The following is a 20,888-nucleotide window of genomic DNA, read 5'->3' as shown; positions in this document are numbered from 1 at the left end:
TATATAGTAGGGGAATTTACCGTTAACCATTTAACAGGTTTTTACTGTAGCATTTTTACAGTCTTTTACCGTTAAATTCACGGTCATTTTTTACAGTGTATAACCACAACTATCACAAGTGAGTTATACTGATATATCTGACCACCGCTGTTCTTAATGCACAGAGCAGAAATATCTCTCTCGTCCATTTTTTTTGTTCATTTATTATTATATATATTTATGTATAACCTCGCTCTATTTATTATTCTTTATTTATACTCTCTCACTTCTCACTCTACCTCACTGCGGCCGTTTTTACGTGCGTGGCGTCATTTCCTTCCAACATGGCGCAGGCAGCAGGTCGCTGAAGGAAAACTGAGGGATTTACCCCACCTTCTGGCTTTATTTATGTTTCTCTGTTGAGGGCATCATCCGCCGGAGACAAACTCGATCATTCAGGAATATCTCGAAATCGCGGATTTAGCCTCTATTGGGACAGGTTCTCCTCGCCCCGTCGCAGCGCATCATGTATGAAGGCAATAAGACGAAAAACATGTTTTTAACCAGAGCTTTGGAAAAGATCTTGGCCGACAAGGAGGTGAAAAAGGCTCATCACTCGCAGCTGCGCAAAGCCTGTGAGGTGGCACTAGGTCAGTATGGAAAACGTTTGTATCACTCTGCTGTAAGCCACGACATTTGACGCATTATCTTCACAACTTACTTGACAAAAAAGGAATAAACAGCTGCATTTTGTGAATAAATATGTATTTCACTATACAAAAAGACCGGATAAACAGCGCAGGGTCGCTTTTGTAAACACTTGTTTTGAGTGATGACTCAAACGAATTGGTGAATCGGCTCATTTGAACGAATTGCCCGAAAGAACCGATTTGCTGAAATTAATCAGCCTAGTTGGGCGTAACGGAAGTGTTGTGTGCAGGATAGGGGTTGAGCTAGTCTATAAGAGCTTGTTTGGAATAAGGTGAATGTCTCTACCCCTGTCATGCATTTCTCATTATCAGTGGTCAATAATGCATGCACGGTGGAAGTTGAATTACAGTGCATTATTAAAGGGGGAAGAAAGCGGTGGTTTCCAGACTCTTGGCTGGAATCACAATGTGCAAATTTCCAGGTATGCCTTTTTAAAATTTAAAACCATAAAAAAAATGTTTGTTACTTAAATTAAGATAAACATTAACTGATATATATATAAAACAATAATACTAATAAAAAGGTGCAACAAAATTAATATGAAAGTGGAAAATATAAAAAGAAAAACTAATTCAAAATATTGAAGGGATAGTCCACCCATAAGTGAAAATTATCTCAACGTTTACTCACCCTCATGTCATTCCAAACCTGTAGGGCTTTCTTTCTTCTGTGGAACGTAAAGGGAGATATTTTGAAGAATGTTAGTAACGGTCCCATTAATTTCCATAATACGGAAATCAACGATGCTATAGAAGTCAGTGTGAACAGAAACTGTTCCACAGAAGAAAGCCATTCAGGTTTGGAATGGCATGAAGGTGAGGAAATGTTGACAGAATTATCCTTTTTCGGTGGACTATTCCTTTAAAAAAAATTGTAATAGTATGTGATACTAAAATAACACTGGTCAGGTTGGTGAAGCATTTATAGAGACCTCCTGTACATTTTGTTCCTCCCAATATTCATTTTAAACTAAATCTCACAAGGATCTCAGTGTTTTGACAGTCACTGCTTCAGAGAAACTGAATGATACTGCATGTGAAGTGACATAAGATTCCCAGTTCACCTGCCACCGACAGATATAAAAACTTCCTTTTGGGTCCTGACTCCATGGGCTATCGCTGTCAGCAGTGGTTTACAACAACAGTGCCTGTTGTGTCTGTAAAATGGCCCAGATGTCACAGAAACACAAGTTTACACAAGCCTGTATGATCATAAAAAGGCTAATTGTGATTCATTGGACTATTAATATTAATGTACTCACATTGTTTTCAAGACACCTGCGAAGAAACTGAGAGTAACCAGTAAGATCAGGTCTCCGCATTTATTATTTAGTTTTTCAGACTGATCGTATATTACTCACGCCTTCTAACACTTCAGGCGGTTTCAAGTCCTGTTGGCACCTGTGCTATTCATCATAAAAAGTTTCAGTGAAGTTCAGATCCCAGAACAAAGTTAACTAACAAATATCACAGCTTTTTGTTTTCCAGTTGGCATGAGGTAGAAATGTAAGACTCACTAGGCGGGTAATGCATTAAAAAAAGCTGCCAGACTGTGTTCTTGCGGTTTTGTGATGCATCTTATGCTAAATGGAAAATAGTTTTCTCTGTTACTTTTTGAACTTTTTAGTGCTGTAGGACACATGATTGCATTTGTGTGTGCGTTTCCTTAATAAAGAAAGTGGAATTAAACGTGTGTGCAGTGGCCGTCTGGCTTATCCCGGCTCTGCTGGTGAGGATTGTTGCTTTGCGTGGTGAAAGAGGTGAATTAATTTAATTTTTGTGGCCCTGGGATTATTGTTAAGATGGTGGGTGCATCTTTGCGCAGGTGTCTGGAAAGTTTCAAAAGATGGAGCATTTCTGTTATTAAGATGCAATCTCACAGGTTGCAGACCCCGCCAGAGTACACCGTTCTTCTCATTCCCCAAAACCTGTGCCATAATTACTACCAAAGCCCTGCACTCTAAGAAAAGCCTGTAGAAATAGGGCACAATGTACTGTTAATATGAAGACATTTTACGTATTATCGAGGTGTTTTACCTGTATTTGACCTGTTTTACCTGTAGTTGTGTTTTAAGGTTAAAGAAAATATCTGTAAGCTTAAAGGCACAATATGTAATTTAAAACAAATTTTTAAAAAAAGATTTATTAATGTCGTAGTATGAAGCAGGGTGAGGCTGAAAGCCGTCGAAGCGAAACGAGGCCGCTGAACGATTGCGACACCTGGCTCGAAAGCAGCGGGGCTTTTATTATGCCACAGTCGACCGCTTCCGTTCCTTCCGGAAAGCAGCGGAAGTAAGCAGCGCTGTTTTATCATACTACACATGACACATTGACATTTGAACATTCTGTTATAATGCTAATCTGTGTCGAGGGGAATTCAAGGGTGTATGACGTCATTGGCAGGCGACACAATGACGCTATGGACACGGTCTGTGTCACTAGTTAAAATCACTTATTTCTCTGGATTGAAACATTCTTCGAAACATTTGGGATAATGTAAGTACACAAGTCAGCCAAATATATAAAACTGTTCTAGTGGTTTTTGGATATTTTAATAAAAAAAATCTTACATATTGTGTCTTTAATGTCCTAATGAAAATGTCCTTGCAGAAAATTACAAGTATCTTTTTTGTTTTTCCACAGATTTTTTTCTTACAGTGTGGCTGTGCAGTGCATTAGAACGGAATTGTTCTAATGCACTTGTATTTAATATAAAATATCAGGTTTTTGGATGAAAGTGCAGCATAGCTTAGCTCTCTAACCACTTTGTTTCATTACTGGCCTTTGTAAATAATGCATCATCTTTCAGTAGCAGTAGCTCATTGAGCCTCTGACAGGTGCTGAATTAATCATAGTCCTGCCTCATGCTAATGAGAGACAATACCATTTGACACCCCTATTTTTGAGTCCTTTAGTGTGTTTATGAGATTCAGCATTTACACTGATTGGGTTAGAAATGCTAGAGGAGTAGGTGGTTATGGAGACTTTATAGTAGGCTGAGACTAAACATGCTTGATATCACTCTAGAGTAAAGATGAGCATTTTGATCATTTTGATGAATTGAGTTTTTGATGTTGTTGACTTTTATGACAGATAGGCTAAAATGCCATTGTAACAAATCACGAAATGAATGCCCTATTTTGGCTTGTTTATAGTATTGGTATGAGTATAGTTTCTATTGGACTTTAATCTGTGTGGATGTTTTGAAGAATAAATTGATGTGTTTTGTGTGTAGGATCATGACAATTTTGGCCAACACATAAAACATTTTTTTTAAGGTTTTCATTAGTCTGACAAGCTGAAAATAAAGTTTAGGTCATTATATTTGGGTATCTGAACTATTTATTAAGTTCAGGGTTTCAGGTGATAAATTAAACCAGTCATAGTAAAGCTTGTCCAGTGAACCAATTTCAATGATTTTGACACTGAAATCACATTCACAGTGTTCTTTTTGTCTCAGAAACCATGGCTGGTTAACCAACGGAGTAAATCCATGCGGTTACACACGCATGCACTTGTTGTCGTGGTGTGATTAGTTGGCAGGGCTACACCAGGGCCACCCTCACACCCCACATGTTGCGTTGTCCGGACAACCTCCCTCAGCATTTCCTGTGCAGGGCCTAAATTTAATTACAGCTAGGTATTTTCTCTTTCTTCTACACAATGCGGCTGTCAATGGTCCAATGCTCCCTCCTCAAGCGCAGAGGACCTGAGCCGGGTGTTTATCTCTGCGGGTGAAAAGAGCATACTGCCTCCCCTTCAATTGGGGCTCTGCTTTTTGGAAGCGTTTTTGTTTGTGTGTGAGAAATGGTTTGTCTCTATTTGGGGGGTGGATACTTGATACTTCAGCTGTGGGCTAAATAGATACATTATGCAAATTTGTCTCTGATGTTGTTTACGTTCCATAGACAGAATGCCTTCATGACAGTGTCAAGGAACCAAGTGCCAAATAAAACAGTGTATGGTTTCTAAACAGTTACCTGGACTTGTGCAAGTAGAGAAGGATGAAGGTTTACAGGCGTCCCTTTTTTTAAACAGTAGCGTCTCTTGTTTTGGCTTGGCTAGAATGTTCTACTCAAGTATGCTGACATAAATGGCAATGCATTGGAAGCAGGCAGTCCCATGCTGGAGATACTAGACATACTAGAGAAAAATGTGTATATATATAATCTATATAAAATATATTATATAGTTTATAATATATTGTAAATAGATATATGTTTATGCTCTATATGAATGTTTTTCATGTATTCCAGTCAGCTTCTGTATATCACCTTTTATGGTTAACACTTACACCTTTACTAAAAGGTGGAGAACAATCCAGGTAAGAAATGCTTCAGGCTTGTTACCTGGCCCAATTTAGATTCAGATAATATTTTAAGGTGCAGAATCACTAAACAAAAACAAGTTTGTCCACATGGTTGTGTTCACATAAAGCCTCATCTAATAATTGTCTAAAACTATATTTGCAATACGCTACCGTTGTGGTGAGATTAAAAAAAAAAAACAGATAAAAACAGTAATATTTTGAAATTTTCCATTTAAAATGCATGTTTTATGTTTCCATACATTTAAAAATGTTATTTATTTTTGTGATGGCAAAGCTGAATTTTCAGTAGTCATTACTCTATTCTTCAGTATCACATGATCCTTCAGAAATCATTCTAATATGCTGATTAGACATTAAATATTTCTTATCAATAATGAAAACAACAGAAGTTGTGCTGCTTAAAGGGATAGTTCACCCAAAATTGAAAATTCTGTCATTAATTCCTCACCCTCATGTCCTTCCAAACCTGTAAGACCTTTGTTCATCTTCAACCTTCGCGTCAAAGGCTGACACGGAAGAGAAGAAATTGTTGAAAAAAGTCATTATTTTTGTTTTCTTTGCGCACAAAAAGTATTCTTGTAGCTTCATAAAATGAAGGTTGAACCACTGATTTCACATGGATTATTTTAACGATGTCCTTACTACCTTTCTTGGCCTTGAACGTGGTAGTTCCATTGCTGTCTATGGAGGTTCAGAAAGCTCACGGATTTCATCAAAAATATCTGAGTTTGTGTTCTGAAGATGAACGATGGTCTTACGGGTTTGGAATGACATGAGGGTGAGTAATTAATGACAGAATTTTCATTTTTGTGTGAGCTAACCCTTTAATATTTTTGTGGAAACTGTAAACATTTTTTCCCATTTCTATTCTTTGATAAATAGAAAGTTAGATAGAAATATAAATATTTTGTAACAATAATGTAGCTTTTGATCAAATTAATGCATCCTTGCTGTATAAGAGTGTTAATTAAAAAAATTAAATAAATCTTACTGACCCCAAACCTTTGAACGGTAGTGTGTAAACTACAAGAAAATTGTACTTTAAGCTTGTTAGTGGGGCAGTACTCTAAAAATGCTGTTTGAGCATAAACAATATCTGCAAAGTTACGAAGCTGAAAGTTCAATGCAAACGGCGATATCGTCTTTTAAAATTCTGGTAGTTTAATGCCTACAGAAACGGCTGGTAGGGACTACAACAAGTTACTTCCCGGGTTCATGACATCATAAACCTAGATAAACTCCGCCCTCTGGAAAATGCAGCAAAGGGGGCAAGGCCATGCTGTGCTGCTTTAGAGAAGAGGAAGAGAAAACTAGAGGTGCACGTAAAAATCTGTTCTTATATGAATCGTGATTCTAACGATTCTAATGGATTCACAGGTTTCAAAATCAATGTTCAAAAACATTGGTTCTTAATGCTGTTCCTCGAGCCCCCCTGCTCTGCATCTCTCTCTCTCTCTCTCTCTCTCTCTCTCTCTCTCATTCAGCTCAGCTCCGACAATGAACTGTTACAATTATACACTTATTTTCACATAGCTATGAGAAGCATTAAACATGGACATGCATGCGGTTCCTGTACTGTATTAAAGCTTTAATCAGGATGAAACTGTATATTAAAAGCTAACATAAGCAGTAGCATTGACAACAGCGTATCTAAAAGTATGAGACAACAACAAACAAAAAACATAGGCCTACCATTAAAAGCCATGCTTGCACAGGTCTGCCCGATCCTCTTCAATAATATCCTCTGCTTCTCAACCGGGCTCAAACTGATATGCGATATTAACGATGCCGCTGTTCACAATACAACCAGAGCACATGCCACTGAGGTGAGGGGCGGGACGGTTAGACACGCACTAGAGGTGGTTTAGCCAATCACAACACACTGGGCTAGCTAACCAATCGGAGCCCTTTGCCTATTTCTGAGGGCGGGGCTTCATAAAAACAGGAAAAGTTCAGCCCGTTTCTCAGAGAAGGGACAGAGCTGTGTGGAATAAAGGTAAATTATGTAATTATTACATCATTATAATTAAAATAATGCGTTTTTTTTTTTTTTTAAACAAAGCATTAACACATGTTAGATTGCACCCCATAAACACAATCAAGCCTAGAAAAAACCCAGTGAACCACCCCTTTAAGATGGACGACAATTGTACAGATTTACTTGCTTCTTGTCATAAACTAACAAATAAAAGAGCCCTATAATTTTCCATGCTGTTAGTTCTGCAACACATCCAGGTGTTATAAAGGCAAACCTACTCGAAAGAACTAATGTCTTCCGATTCCTAAACCTGTCTGCCGGATTTATTCATTCTTGAAAATACTAGGTTTGTAAGGCAAGAGGAGTTCATTTAAATAGTTTCTCTGGTTGTCAAGTGTGCCGACGCGGTGTGAATATGTGTGCTTTGAAATGGTAATGCATCTGTAGGAGAGAAGGAAAAAATGCACCACCGCTCTCAGGGGGACAGAGCTGTGTGGAATAAAGGTAAATTATGTAATTATTACATCATTATAATTAAAATAATGCGTTTTTTTTTTTTTTTTAAACAAAGCATTAACACATGTTAGATTGCACCCCATAAACACAATCAAGCCTAGAAAAAACCCAGTGAACCACCCCTTTAAGATGGACGACAATTGTACAGATTTACTTGCTTCTTGTCATAAACTAACAAATAAAAGAGCCCTATAATTTTCCATGCTGTTAGTTCTGCAACACATCCAGGTGTTATAAAGGCAAACCTACTCGAAAGAACTAATGTCTTCCGATTCCTAGACCTGTCTGCCGGATTTATTCATTCTTGAAAATACTAGGTTTGTAAGGCAAGAGGAGTTCATTTAAATAGTTTCTCTGGTTGTCAAGTGTGCCGACGCGGTGTGAATATGTGTGCTTTGAAATGGTAATGCATCTGTAGGAGAGAAGGAAAAAATGCACCACCGCTCTCAGGTAACACTATTCACCGTTGAGATTGGGATTGGTTCGGAAGCTCTAATGGCTTTGGTAAATGTCACCTTTTTTTAGCAGATTTATCACATTTGAGCTCTTAAGATCAAGCACAAAAAACGAGTAAGGATCAGCCCCGTCTCGCCTCTGTCTTTCAGTCCTGGATCTGGGAATGTGTGAAATCCACCCTGCCCTTTGACTGGAGGAGATCAAGTGGGCAGCAGATCAGAGTTTTCCATGGGCTGGAGGGACTTGGATGTAAATGTCTCGGGAAAGAAGCTTTGCTTGGATGTATCCGTGTCTTGGCTCGAGAGTTGCGGAGCAATTCCACATGAGAAAGAATGAAGGAGGAGGCGAAGAACACCCTAAATAAGACCCCTCCGTACAGCATCTACTTGGACTCCATTCGTACACCCTCTGGCTATGTAAATTACTTCTGTCTGCTGTCGTTGCATTAGTGTGCGCGTTTTACTTTGGTGTTGATCACATGGTATACTGCAGAACTCCCAAAGGACCCTACTGTTTATCTTTCCCCAGCGTTTATAGCTGCACCATGTGTGTACTGCAAAACATGCCACCATCCGCTTTTTGCTTAATTGATGGAACAAACCGGCAACCGGAGACTGAATTAGCTCCGAGAGTTGTTTGCCTAGGTGAAGGTGTCTCAAAGCAGTCGTCTCGATCCCACCATCCTGTTGTCTAAAACACCAAAACAGGGTACCAATAAGCAAGCATATACATATTTGACTTTTGCAATCGAGATCCAGAGCGAAATAGCAATATGCAATTACAGAGCTCCCCCGCAATTATTGCCAGTATGAAGGAGAGGGACTGTCAACAGTCAGAGCTTTCTGCTTTCCTGCCGAGTGAAACTCTCCATAGTGTTGCTGTACAGAGTGACATGTCACAGCATGCTCTCGGCCCACCGTATGCACCATGAGTGAAAGTAAAACTATTTCTGCTTCATTAGAGTTGCGACTGACACCTCCAGAGCTGATATATTTTCGGGTAGAGCACGGACATCTTTGATGACAATGTGTTTGGCATTTATGAAATTCCACGCAGACCCAACATTCCTGACCAAGTAGTCAGTCCTGTGTGGCATCCCCTCTTCTTTTTAAGACTCTTTAATGTTGGACCTATGGCCTAGCAGTTGACACACAAGTCCCCATAAGTTTAGACTTTATGCACAAGTTGGCAATGTGAGTTTGATTCCAGTCATTTTATAGTTCTGTCACTCCAAGTTATTTCCTGTCATCTTTCGATTAAACTATCAATAAAGGTGACGCCAGTCCTTTTCATATACTTGGCATGAATGATATATTGGCACCAGTGTTGTGATTATAAACTAAAATTATTTTTAAAAATTAATTATATATAAAATTATTTTTCATTATATCATTAAAATAAATTATTACAAATAGTTTTCTGTAATTGAGAGGAAAAAAAGCTGAAATGAAAAAAAAAAAAAAAGAAAAACTTTTCAGGTAATTGCCAAGGCAACATTTCTAATGTATAATATAATAAAATTACTAAACTAGAACTTTTAAAAATAGTAATTGAAATAAAGCTGAAATAATATAAAATATAACTATTGGATGAAAAAAACATAAATATAAAAAAACTAAGAAAAACGACAAGCACATCAAATTACTAAAACTTATGTTAAATGACTAAAATTGAAATATAAAATGAACATAAAAATAAAAGCTAATTCAAAATAATAAATACTGTAGTAGTACATAAACAATGCTAAAATTACACCGATTGGTACCATAACTGTTATCAGCTTTATTTTTTTTAGTTAATCTGTAAAAAAAAAGTTAATCTGTAAAAAAAAAAATATTAATTTAATAACACTGTTAAATCAATGTTATCTTCATCAAATCATTTTTATTCTTTGCAGCATTATAATCTTGCAATGACTAAATTCACATTTATTTACAGTTTTAGTGTTTTATTTATCATTTATTTAGATAAAACATTTGTCATTACAAATTTTTTTTCTCCCAGGAGGTTGTAATCGTACCATAACTCGGTAAGATCACCCAGAGAGCGAATGAACACTGTCATCCTAGAGCCCCACGGCATCAATTATTGGGTTGCAGGTTTGGTTTACATTAATTGCGCTAGTGTCATTGCTTTGATTGTTGTGAATCACGACTCAGTTTAGATGATAGTGGCATCATAGTTTGACAATTGAACATGATTTAATTTCGCTGAACTGTCGGTGCTTGTCCTTCGAGCACAATTATCTCCAAGCCACCATTAGCATTGCAACACTTTCAGAGCTAATACATAATTCATGCTGGTTATGAATGTTTATTTTATGCTAAAGCACAATTGCTTCTGTAAGATTCTCTCACATATGTTTTACACCTGAATGTATGGCCATGAAAATAAATTTGTTTCTATGATTTGGTAAATTTGTGTCTTACATCCCCTTTAAAACACCACTGCTAGAGCCATAGGGGCCTTTCACACTGCTGCGCTCACATTTCAAGTTTTTTGCAGCATAGCACAATGTTTGAATGGCCCCATACACATCCAGACATCTTTGGTCATTGTGTTTTGAGCATTGCAGTTAATTTTGAAGATATGTAGTTTTGCATTTCCCTATAAACATATGTATATCTAGTAGTGGTCGACTGATATATCGCCAAGGCCGATATTTGGCATTTTGGCATTTTTCAAATAGCGGCATCGGCTGATAAGTTTTTCTGTTTGGCCGATGCATTCGAGGTGGTATGTTGATGGCCCGCCAGACTTTTATTTTGATGGCGCTGAGAGTGGCAGCGCCTGAGCACACAGTGCTCACATTCTCCCTCTTGTTCGCCATTGTCGTTAACCGTTCTGTCTAATACAGACAGAAGTCTGTCTAATAATCCGATAGAACTGTTAAACAAAGGAATTAAAATGTATACAGAAAAGTATTTTAATGATTGCTTTTATATTATTAGTAAATAAACTTTCTCGTTTTCCGTCAGCATTCAGCAAATACGCGTTTATGGCATTTAAACAAATCTTTGAATGACTAATGAACATTTCATTTAAAAAATCTTGCAAACTTAGTCAAATCCAGCTGTGAGATCTTGTGAACTGTGCATTTGTACCCTGCATGATCGCGTGTACTCTGTGTAATGGTCGGTTTGTGCAAATTGAATGCGGACAGGAGGAGAGTTCAGCTTCACTGAGACGCGCGATCGATAAACTTCAAACTCATGATTTCAAATTATGCGGCGCTTCATGCTTTTGCCCAATGTCATATTCATGTCCTTTTCACTGTGTGCTGTATTTAAAATGAGTGTTACCTTGGCTTCCCAAATCCCAATGCACACAAACTTCCCAGATTACTGAGTGCCCCGTTGGTTACAGTGTTTACTTCCTTTTTAATTATATTTTTATTCAATATTTATTTGTGAAAAATACTTTGTCATTTAAAGTATAAGTATGTTTATTTTACACATTTATTTTTTTAATCCATTTTCAAATGATTTAAAATTTCTTAAATATTAATTAAATATAAATAAAATTATATCGGCTTTATATTGAACATCGGGCACCCTGCTTTCCAAGATATCGGCATCGGCTGTCAAAAAACCAATATCGGTCGACCACTAATATCTAGTAGAATCATATTGTCTCTTTCATATTACCTCAGTCACTGGCAGCTGAGTACAGTAGGCCTGCTTGAGTCTATTTTCCCATGGCTATGTGGAATGCCGTGTGTCCCAGTCCAGGGATTCGCAGAAGGTCTGGAGGCCCTGCTAAAGTTGAGAGGGGACACAAACACCTCCTAAAATGCGGATACAGAGTGGACCGCCAGCTCTGTGCCCCTCATTCACCGCACACTCATGCATTATTTAGATCATTTCATTTGAAACAAGCCTTGCTTACCCCATTTTTAGGATTTTTATACATTAACTGAATTGAGATCATCAAGACCCCCGCTGCAGAAATGTATGTATGAGTTAACTGAACAGGGCTCGACAGTAAGGACTGCCGATTACCTGGGGCCAGCGTGAAAGACGCTCGGGACAGTTGACTGATTTGTCACTGGCCCGATCGGGCCACTGCCGCATTGTCACAAAAAGTTTATCATTTGCATCTGTTTTTAAGCCTTGCTCATTTAAAACGATCAAGCAATTTAAAGGCATTCCAGTAAGGTGCAAAAAAAACTCCATTCAGTACTTGCGTGCTGTTCTGTTTGTTCAGCGTGCGCACAGACAGCCCAGAGTTGAGTTTATTTCCGCATCTTTCTTGCACTTGAATGGACAAATACATACAAAAATGTGTCAAAATACCCGTCTTGGCGATTATCTTTGTAATTTTAACAATGATTAATCTATATTTAATTTATACAGTGGAGTAGAGATACACCGACCGGCCGGGCATTTTTTTGTTTTATTTCGGAGACTGTCTCTGTTCCGTGCTTGCACACAAACTGCATTGCAATAATTTTTTTCAAAATGTCATTTGTGTGGAAATATATCATGATTATTATATTTAGTCTATAAACAGCCGTTAATGGAGGCCAGATACGCTGAAGATGGACGCAAAGAGGAGAAAAATTCTGTAGCAGGCAGAGCAAGATCACTGTTCACGATGCGCGGAATATAGGAAGAAAGTTCTAAATATTGAATTTTATATGGTTGTGTTTCTGAGGGGAACTGACTGTTTTCAGAAAAGTTTACATGGCATTTTTTTTTATCTTGGCTCTGTGTAATGCATTTAAAGTAGTGCTAATACGCACAGTGCTGCTTTGTGTACAGCCGTAAGCAAGTAAATGCTGCTGTTCCATGAGCGCCACCTGCTGCCAGAGAGTGAAATTGCATCTCATTCAGCCCGTCTGCAGTTTTGGGTTTCATGCAGGTGTTTTATGTGGCATAATTGACACATAATTTATGTGGCACAAAGCTAAAGTCAGGTTATTCTGTTTTTGCTTCAAATTTAGAAATTATACGGTCTACTTTTTTTTTTTTGATCGATTCATGATTAAAATGCAGTGGTTACTACTAATTTCAAATGGCTATGAAAAATCAAGGTGCAACACAGTGAAGAATATGGAAATGTTATTTTATTTGTGATTGTTCAATTTCTGTACCTGAGCACCTACAAACATAAAATCCTAAATCGTTTCATTTGTATCTTTGTTCTATATATTCAGTGGTGTTATTGCTTGTAATTTGTTTACTGACTGTTCACTTGATTGAACTTTATAATTGTCAGGCTAATAGTTTTGGCTGTTGTATCGAAATTGAAATCGAGAATTGTAAAATGTAATTTGTATCGAAAATATTGGTGTCATATAGGCCTAAGTTTATTTATTAGAATACAAGATAACGTAGATCAAAAACAAGGATAAAGGCAACTGTTTTGTTTTATTTTTTTGTGGCAGGGCCAGTGAAAATGTTGGCTGAGCAAGTAATAATTGGAATCACTGGCCTGACTGGGCCAGTATAAAAAATCCTTAGCATTGAGCCCTGCAGAAGGTTTATTTATCTATTTATTTATCACACTAGAGATTGGGAGTGTTGTGTAGCACAGCCAGATTTCATATCAGTCATTTGAAGCTGATGGTAACTGAAAGAAACTTATTTATGTGGTGTCATAATATGTTGTCCCAACTGTCGACTCAGAAAGTGTGGGTGCTGGCAATGTTTCAAAATTATAATGGTGCCAACTGTGCACCAGTATGGCATACAGTAAGATTGTGTTTTGTGCTACTCATTAGATGTTTAAGAGTCTAAGAAGCAGGCATGGTAGCAGGTTGAATTCCTGTTTAATTCCTACTTCAGTCCATTAGCAAACAGCTAATAATGTTCACAAATCTATGCTGTGGCAAGATAGTGCTTGTTTTGAATAGACATTTAATCCTATCCAATCCTAAAGTAAAATACCGCAGAACAGTTTAATTCAGTGCAGTCTGCCTCATTTACTGTATGGATATATACAATGAAAAATGTTTTTGAAAGAAAGATACTTTTATTCTGCAAGGATGCATTAAGTGGATCAAAAGTGACAAAGACATTTATAATGATGCTGACAATTCAGCTTTGCTATCACATGAATAAATTAGCCAACATTTTAAAATATATTAATATATAAAAAAGTTTTACAATTAATATTTCAAAGTTTTCTTGTTTTACTGCATTTTTGATCAAATAAGTTCAGTCTTGGTGAGCATAAGAGAGAGACTTCTTTCAAAAACATAAAAAAAAATCTTACCGACCACAAACTTTTGAAGAAGTAGAGTAGTATTTGGAGAAATGGGTACAACCCCGATTCCAAAAAAGTTGGGACACTGTACAAATTGTGAATAAAAACAGAATGCAATGATGTGGAAGTTTCAAATTTCAATATTTTATTCAGAATACAACATAGATGACATATCAAATGTTTAAACTGAGAAAATGTATAATTTTCGTAGCAATGTAGAGTGACCGAATCGAAAGGGAACGCTCGTGAGTTGGTGATTAGTGTATTATTTTAGTTAGATGTTAACTATATATCTTAATACTATAACTGATTTGAATAAAGTAAACTATAGTTTAATGCATAACATAATAAAAAAATATTCCAATTGAATCGTGATGTCATCTTAAGGATAGCGATCAAAAATGTTCCAAGTTTGCTGACAATAAACTATAGGTTAGACTTTGGCATTTAATGAACCGAATTCCTGTTCATTCAAAGACACACAAAACCAACAAATTCATAAATAAACATCATTTTAAATTAATGGATGACGAACTAATGCATTCCTGTATTCAATATCACAATACTGATACATTTCTAAAATATAATTAATAAAATGAATTTATTATTTAATTACATACTTAAAATTATGTACATAGTGCTACAAAGCAAAAACGGTTCGAATTTTGGTGGAGCCTCTAGATGGGGTGCTTTTCTGTGAGGTTTCTCCTTTACTTTTCAGCTGTGATGTGGAGGCTTGTGGTTTGTTTTTCTTGATTTGTTTGCTCAAGCCCAGAGTCTTTCTCAAGGTCGGTTCACTGCTTTCTCTGAAGATTAGAAAAATACGTGCATTGAATGGACCTAATGCAATAGATTGAGAGGATCAATTTAGACCAAGGGTGTTTTCAATATTGAAATTTCAGGTAACACAATACTTGTTGTGGCTCTCTGGGAAATGACCTTGTTGCTATGGTTTCTGTGTTTTACCAGGGTCAGTCTACCACTAAAACTGATTAAACCGATCTTCATCCTGCACTGCGGTGAACCCACTGACTACAGCTACTTTAGTTGAATCAAACCAGGCAGAGACCTAAACTACACAATAAACCAAGAATGATCTTGAAGGTTATGCAGGACAACAGCATTTCCTTATCAGAGTTCATTGCTGGCCAAAGATCCCAGCCATATTCCTAATAATTTTGGTTAGGAATGATGTGAGGGTAAGCAGACACCAGTGCTCGATGTTCTGTCCGTGCTCAGAGGCAGTTTAGCATGTTGGAGGACTGTCTGTCAGCAGAGCATGTAGATGTCAGATGCTGCTATACTCGTCATTGTTTACTGCCGAGAGGAGGAAGGAGAGTGCTCTTTCTACAGTATTACATTGTTCCCGTGCCGAGCACTTAGTCATTCATGACTGCAGCTGCTCGCTGAGACCAGAGGCTCTTGTTCAGAATAAACATATTCAATCCAAACTACTTTCAAAACACCAGCACAGACTGAAGTAGTCAGATATCCTGACCTGTTAGTACCGGCATGACCGACGCAAGTCATCGCAAAGTGCTTGTACTCTAATGAATCCAGGTGTTAAAGCTGATTTAAAGTCTAATTTAACATGCATTTCAAACTTCTGAAAGTAGAAGCTTTCAGAAGTTTGCAGCGTGTACCTCCGACTCTGGGCTTCTCAGCTAGTAGATTTTTTTCAACACTGAATGCATTTCCGATGCGGTTAATGGCTGGTTTCAGAGGAAGAGGTGTTAAAGGGGCCATGCGTAATTAAATTCTTTAGTGTTAGCAGTGAAAATAGCTCTCGACAAAATGATGCACTGAGTGAGCTCTCGTTGTGTTTGGTGTCATTGAGCCCTTGCATTTTGGATTATTAAATATTTTTACTGATTTAATTTAGCTTTTAACCACCAGTAATAGTGTGGAATAGTAGAGGCCTTCAGTGAAAAGAAGCAATTGCCTGTTTATTCTCTTTATTCTTGAAAGTGCATGTTCATTTTGTTATTGCCATTTATTTATTTGATTGTTTCAAAACCACAACACATTCATAGTCAATGCTAGTCATTGTTTTTTGATGTGTTGTATGTGTATTTTTTAGATAGATATCCATACTTATAATAAATATTTTTTTTTCTTTCTTTTTTGTTGATGACTTTGCACTTTGAGGGATTTATAAAAACAAAATATATATATATATATATATATATATATAATATACTTGTAATACATTATACATATAAATTAAATATAAAACAAAATGTTATAAACGATTGTATAGATAAATTATATATAATATATTATAATCATAAAATAATATAATAATGTATATTTAAATTAATGTCTGTCCTAAAACTACTACGTTATAACATTTTGAGAAAATATATACAATTATTTTTTATTTATTTAAATACAACTGTATAAAATATTCTAATATTGTTTTTGTCAAATTTTTTTTATTTTTTATATTATGTTTAGGAAAACTGATTTTGCGTTATGCTATATTATATCTTAAAGCTCTCCTTGAACTCTTGTGTTTCCCTGGCAGTAGATGGTAAACTAGTCAAACATCTGATTAAGTCTGTAGCTGGCTTTAATTCAACCGCATTACTCCCAATAGGGTAGTTTTTTGTTTAGTTTGTTTTTACCACACTCATGTGACTATTTCTTTTTCTTTTACAGAGGAAATCAAGGCGGAATCTGAGAATTTAAGGTAAGTCGATATCTTATGCCACACCTCAGCTGTCGAGATATTGAACATGTATTTCAAAATCCCCCTTTATTGTTGTCAGGTTCAATGCTTGTAATGCAGCGCTGACATTTTCTAGAGAGTAACCACACGCGGTCTCTCTGTTTTGGCTGCTGCCCTGCCCTCATTGTGATTTGTGAGTGTGTGTTCTGTGCCAGTGTTGTCAATGTGCTCGGAGACCTTGCTGTGTGACTAGGACACAGGAATGAGACGTACTGTGCTCATGGCTTTCTGCAGCCCGTTCTGAGGTCCTGCCTAACTTCCCTCAGCCCCTTCATCTCAGATGCCTCCTAGGAACAGCATTCATTCACCCTCTCCATCCATTAACTCACAGCTCACCTGTTTCACCCCATATCCGTGTCTTTTGGTGTTTCTTCTCTTTGTTGCTTACAGATTTCTGTTGTGAAGTGAAGGTGCACTCCTTCCAAACAATAGTTCTGTTTTTAGTATCGGTTTTTAATTAAAACACCATTTATCACAGCAACACTCTTCGTGATATCCTGTGGAGAAAGTGTTTACTTTAGAATAAGGTAGAGATTTGGGACTGTTTTTCCTACTGTATTTTGTTTTCTGTGTTAGATTTGCCAAACCAGTTATTTAACACTTTTTATTATTAAAAAGAACACCACATTTTTATGAGCAAGTTTGCAAGTACTTGTTTTTGTGCTGCCTATTTGTTTTTGCGTACAATTAGCTTGGATGGATTAAAACACCATTTATCACAGCAACACTCTTCGTGAATCTGAATCTTTAGCTTCACATTGTCATAGAAACATAATGTTTCAAATGTTAGTTCAGTAAACCGACCTGACGGATTCAGGAAGTGATTTGTTAGACTGATTCAAATCATTTGTCTTTTCTCTTTGTCTTACTTTTTCATTAAAAAAACATGAGTACATTTTTTTAACAAAAAACATGTTAATATTTTAATTGTTTACCATATGTGACCCTGGATCACAAAACCAGTCTTTAAAGGAACACAATTATTTTTGAAAATAATAAAATACTCCCATAGAGTTAAACAGTTGAGTTTTACCGTTTTCAAATCCATTCAGCCGATCTCCGGGTCTGGCGGTAGCACTTTTAGCTGTAGCTTAGCTTAGATCATTGAATCGGATTAGACCGTTAGCATCTCACTCAAAAATTACCAAAGAGTTTCGATATTTTTCCTATTTCAAACTTGACTCTTCTGTAGTTACATCGTGTACTAAGACTGACGGAGAATGAAAAGTTGCGATTTTCTAGGCCATTATGGCTAGGAACTATACTCATTCCGGCGTAATAATCAAGGAACTTTGCTGCCGTACCATGGGTGCAGCAGGCACAATGATATTACGCAGCGCCTGAAAATAGTCTCCAGCTGGATGGAAATGCACTTAGTGGAAATAAAAATTACAATACACACTAATAGACTTTATATATGTTAACATATGAGCAAAGCTATACAAATTACAACTCATAACCATGCAAAGCCAGGTAAAATATAGATGAAACACACAAGTACGAGCTGGAAAATGCATCTTTTTTCTCTTGCCTAAGTCTTCCTTTGTAAATGCATTACGGTTTTTACAAATTAAAGCACATTTGAAAATATTTTCTGGGATATCATTGCAACTGCTGCACCCATGGTACGGCAGCAAAGTTCCTTGATTATTACGCCGGAATCAAAAAATTGATCAAAAAAATCTAAATATTGAGAAAATCGCCTTTAAAGTTGTCCAAATGAAGTCCTTAGCAATGCATATTACTAATCAAAAATGAAGTTTTGATATATTTATGGTAGGAAATTTACAAAATATCTTAATGGAACATGATCTTTACTTAATATTCTAATTATTTTTGGCATAAAAGAAAAATTTATCATTTTGACCCATACAATGTATTTTTGGCTATTGCTACAAACATACCCATGCAACTTAAGAAGGTTTTGTGGTCCAGGGTCACATATGAGGTCCAGTTCCCCGATGGGAAACATTTTGGGGGGTGTTGGTGACATATTGGAATCATAATCAACCATAATAAAGTAATAAAAAAAATATGATTTGAGGCACACTAATCTTGTATACTATATAGCACGGTTCCTCAAATCTTGCCCTGGAGGTCCAATGCGCTGCAGAGTTTAGCTCCAACCCTGATCTAACCCACCTACCTGTGATTTTCTAATGATCCTGAAGACATTGATTAGCATGCTCGGGTGTGTTTGATTAGGGTTAGAGCTAAAATCTGCAGGAAAGTGGATCTCGTGGACCAGATTTGAGGATCCCTGCTATATAGTATTCGACAGCATCTTTCTCTTCCGCTGCTTTGCTCTCTGTCACACTCTTTTGCATCATGTCCCTTTAGTGCTTCATTTTACTCTTCATCACTCTCTCTCTCTCTCAACTCAACTTCATTCTTTTTATCTCCCGCCAACCTCTTCCCCTGTCCCACTGCACTCATCAACTCGTCTTGCTGAAGGAAATCGTAAAGCTCGTCCTAGCTAACACACAGCAGTCCCAGCTTGGCCTGGCACCTCTCCAGATCCATTGCTCATCTCGAGCTGGTACAGTGGCTGGATATAAAGCGAGAGTTTGCAGTCTAGGTCACATCCACTGCAGTATGGATATATAAAAAGATTCAAAGGCTTTCTCACACTGGCAGAACTAGAGGGTATTTAAAAAATTAAAGAAATTTTACAATGTTTTGCTGTAATGTATAAGAGTAATGTCTTCAATTATTTCAACTTGGGGCTTTTTTATGCTGCATTGATACGTGATTAATTGCAATATATTTGATTAATCAGCATGCTGTGTACTTAATTTAATTAAAATGTTAAAATGACTAGACCCTCTCTTAGCTATGCTTAATCACTCATTTATGACCGATAGTCTACCCTCTTCACTTCGTGAAGCAAATATTTCTCTTAAATTAAAAAAAGGCAAGGACCCAGAAAATTGCAGTTCCTATAGGCCCATTGCATTGTTAAACTCTGATTTAAAATTATCTAAAATTTTAGCACTAAGATTGGAGAAGCTTCTACCGTTTATTATTAACAAAGACCAGACAGTGTTTATTAAAGCGGAACTTCTGCATTGTGAGCAGAAGTTCCGCTCACAATGTTACTAAATATTATTGGCGGCTACTAAATATTATTGAGCTTTCCCATAATTTGAGTTTTAATTCTCTTATTTTGTCTCTAGATGCAGAGAAAACTTTTGAGTCTGTTGAGTGGCCTTATTTATTTTACACCTTAGGAAAATTTGGCCTTGGAGAATACTTTATAAAGTGGGTGCGAATACTCTACCAGGGGTGCCCAAACTCGGTCCTGGAGGGCCGGTGTCCTGAAGAGTTTAGCTCCAACCCCAATTAAGCACACCTGAACCAGCTAATCAAGCTCTTACTAGGCATACTAGAAACTTGAAGGCAGGTGTTTTGAGGCAAGTTGGAGCTAAACTCTGCAGGACACCGGCCCTCCAGGACCGAGTTTGGGCACCCCTGCTCTATACGGACCCTCTTGCTGCGGTCATTACTAATGGTCACAGATCTGACGATTATTTGGGTATTCATGTAACCCCTGCTTTCAAGCAATTGTACAAAGCCAATTTTACACCAGTGCTAGGAAAAATCCGTGATGATTTGAACAGATGGATGGCTCTCCCTCTGTCTTGGCTGGGGAGGGTGGCTCTGATAAAAATGAATGTCCTGCCCCGTTTACTGTATCCAATGCAAATGATTCCTGTTTTATTGTCCAATAAGGCTATAAGGCTATAAAATGGGTGGCTAAGTTAATTTATCTGGAGCAAAAGGAAACCCAGATTGAAATGATCTAAACTTCAGCTCTTCAGCTCTCAGGGCGGCTTGGACCTTCCAAATATCAGATTATATCAATTGGCTTGCCAACTTCGATTTATTAATGAATGGCTTATTGAAGACCCTAAATCAGTGTGGCTTGATCTCGAATCCTCACAGTCCAGCTGCCCCTTACAAAACCTATTATTTGTT

General features: G+C 37.1%; 1 protein-coding gene across 5 annotated transcripts in view; it reads left to right on the top strand.

Annotated features, from left to right (window-relative positions):
- Window positions 1-296: 296 nt before the first annotated feature.
- Window positions 297-20,888, top strand: part of LOC107584936 (brefeldin A-inhibited guanine nucleotide-exchange protein 1-like) — a 73,317-nt gene continuing 52,725 nt past the window's right edge. For all 5 annotated transcript variants that reach the window (XM_016271712.1, XM_016271711.1, XM_016271710.1 and 2 more), the window contains exons 1-2: window positions 297-629; window positions 16,841-16,871. In XM_016271712.1, coding sequence (XP_016127198.1) covers window positions 506-629; window positions 16,841-16,871 — 155 coding nt within the window. In that variant the 5' untranslated portion in view covers window positions 297-505. The remainder of the gene's footprint in view (window positions 630-16,840; window positions 16,872-20,888) is intronic.

Source organism: Sinocyclocheilus grahami, unplaced genomic scaffold, assembly GCF_001515645.1.
Source record: "Sinocyclocheilus grahami isolate Dianchi unplaced genomic scaffold, SAMN03320097.WGS_v1.1 scaffold65.1, whole genome shotgun sequence".
Lineage (NCBI taxonomy): Eukaryota > Metazoa > Chordata > Actinopteri > Cypriniformes > Cyprinidae > Sinocyclocheilus > Sinocyclocheilus grahami.
The sequence above is the reverse complement of the archived record's forward strand: the minus strand, read 5'-3'. Positions and strand labels throughout refer to the sequence as shown.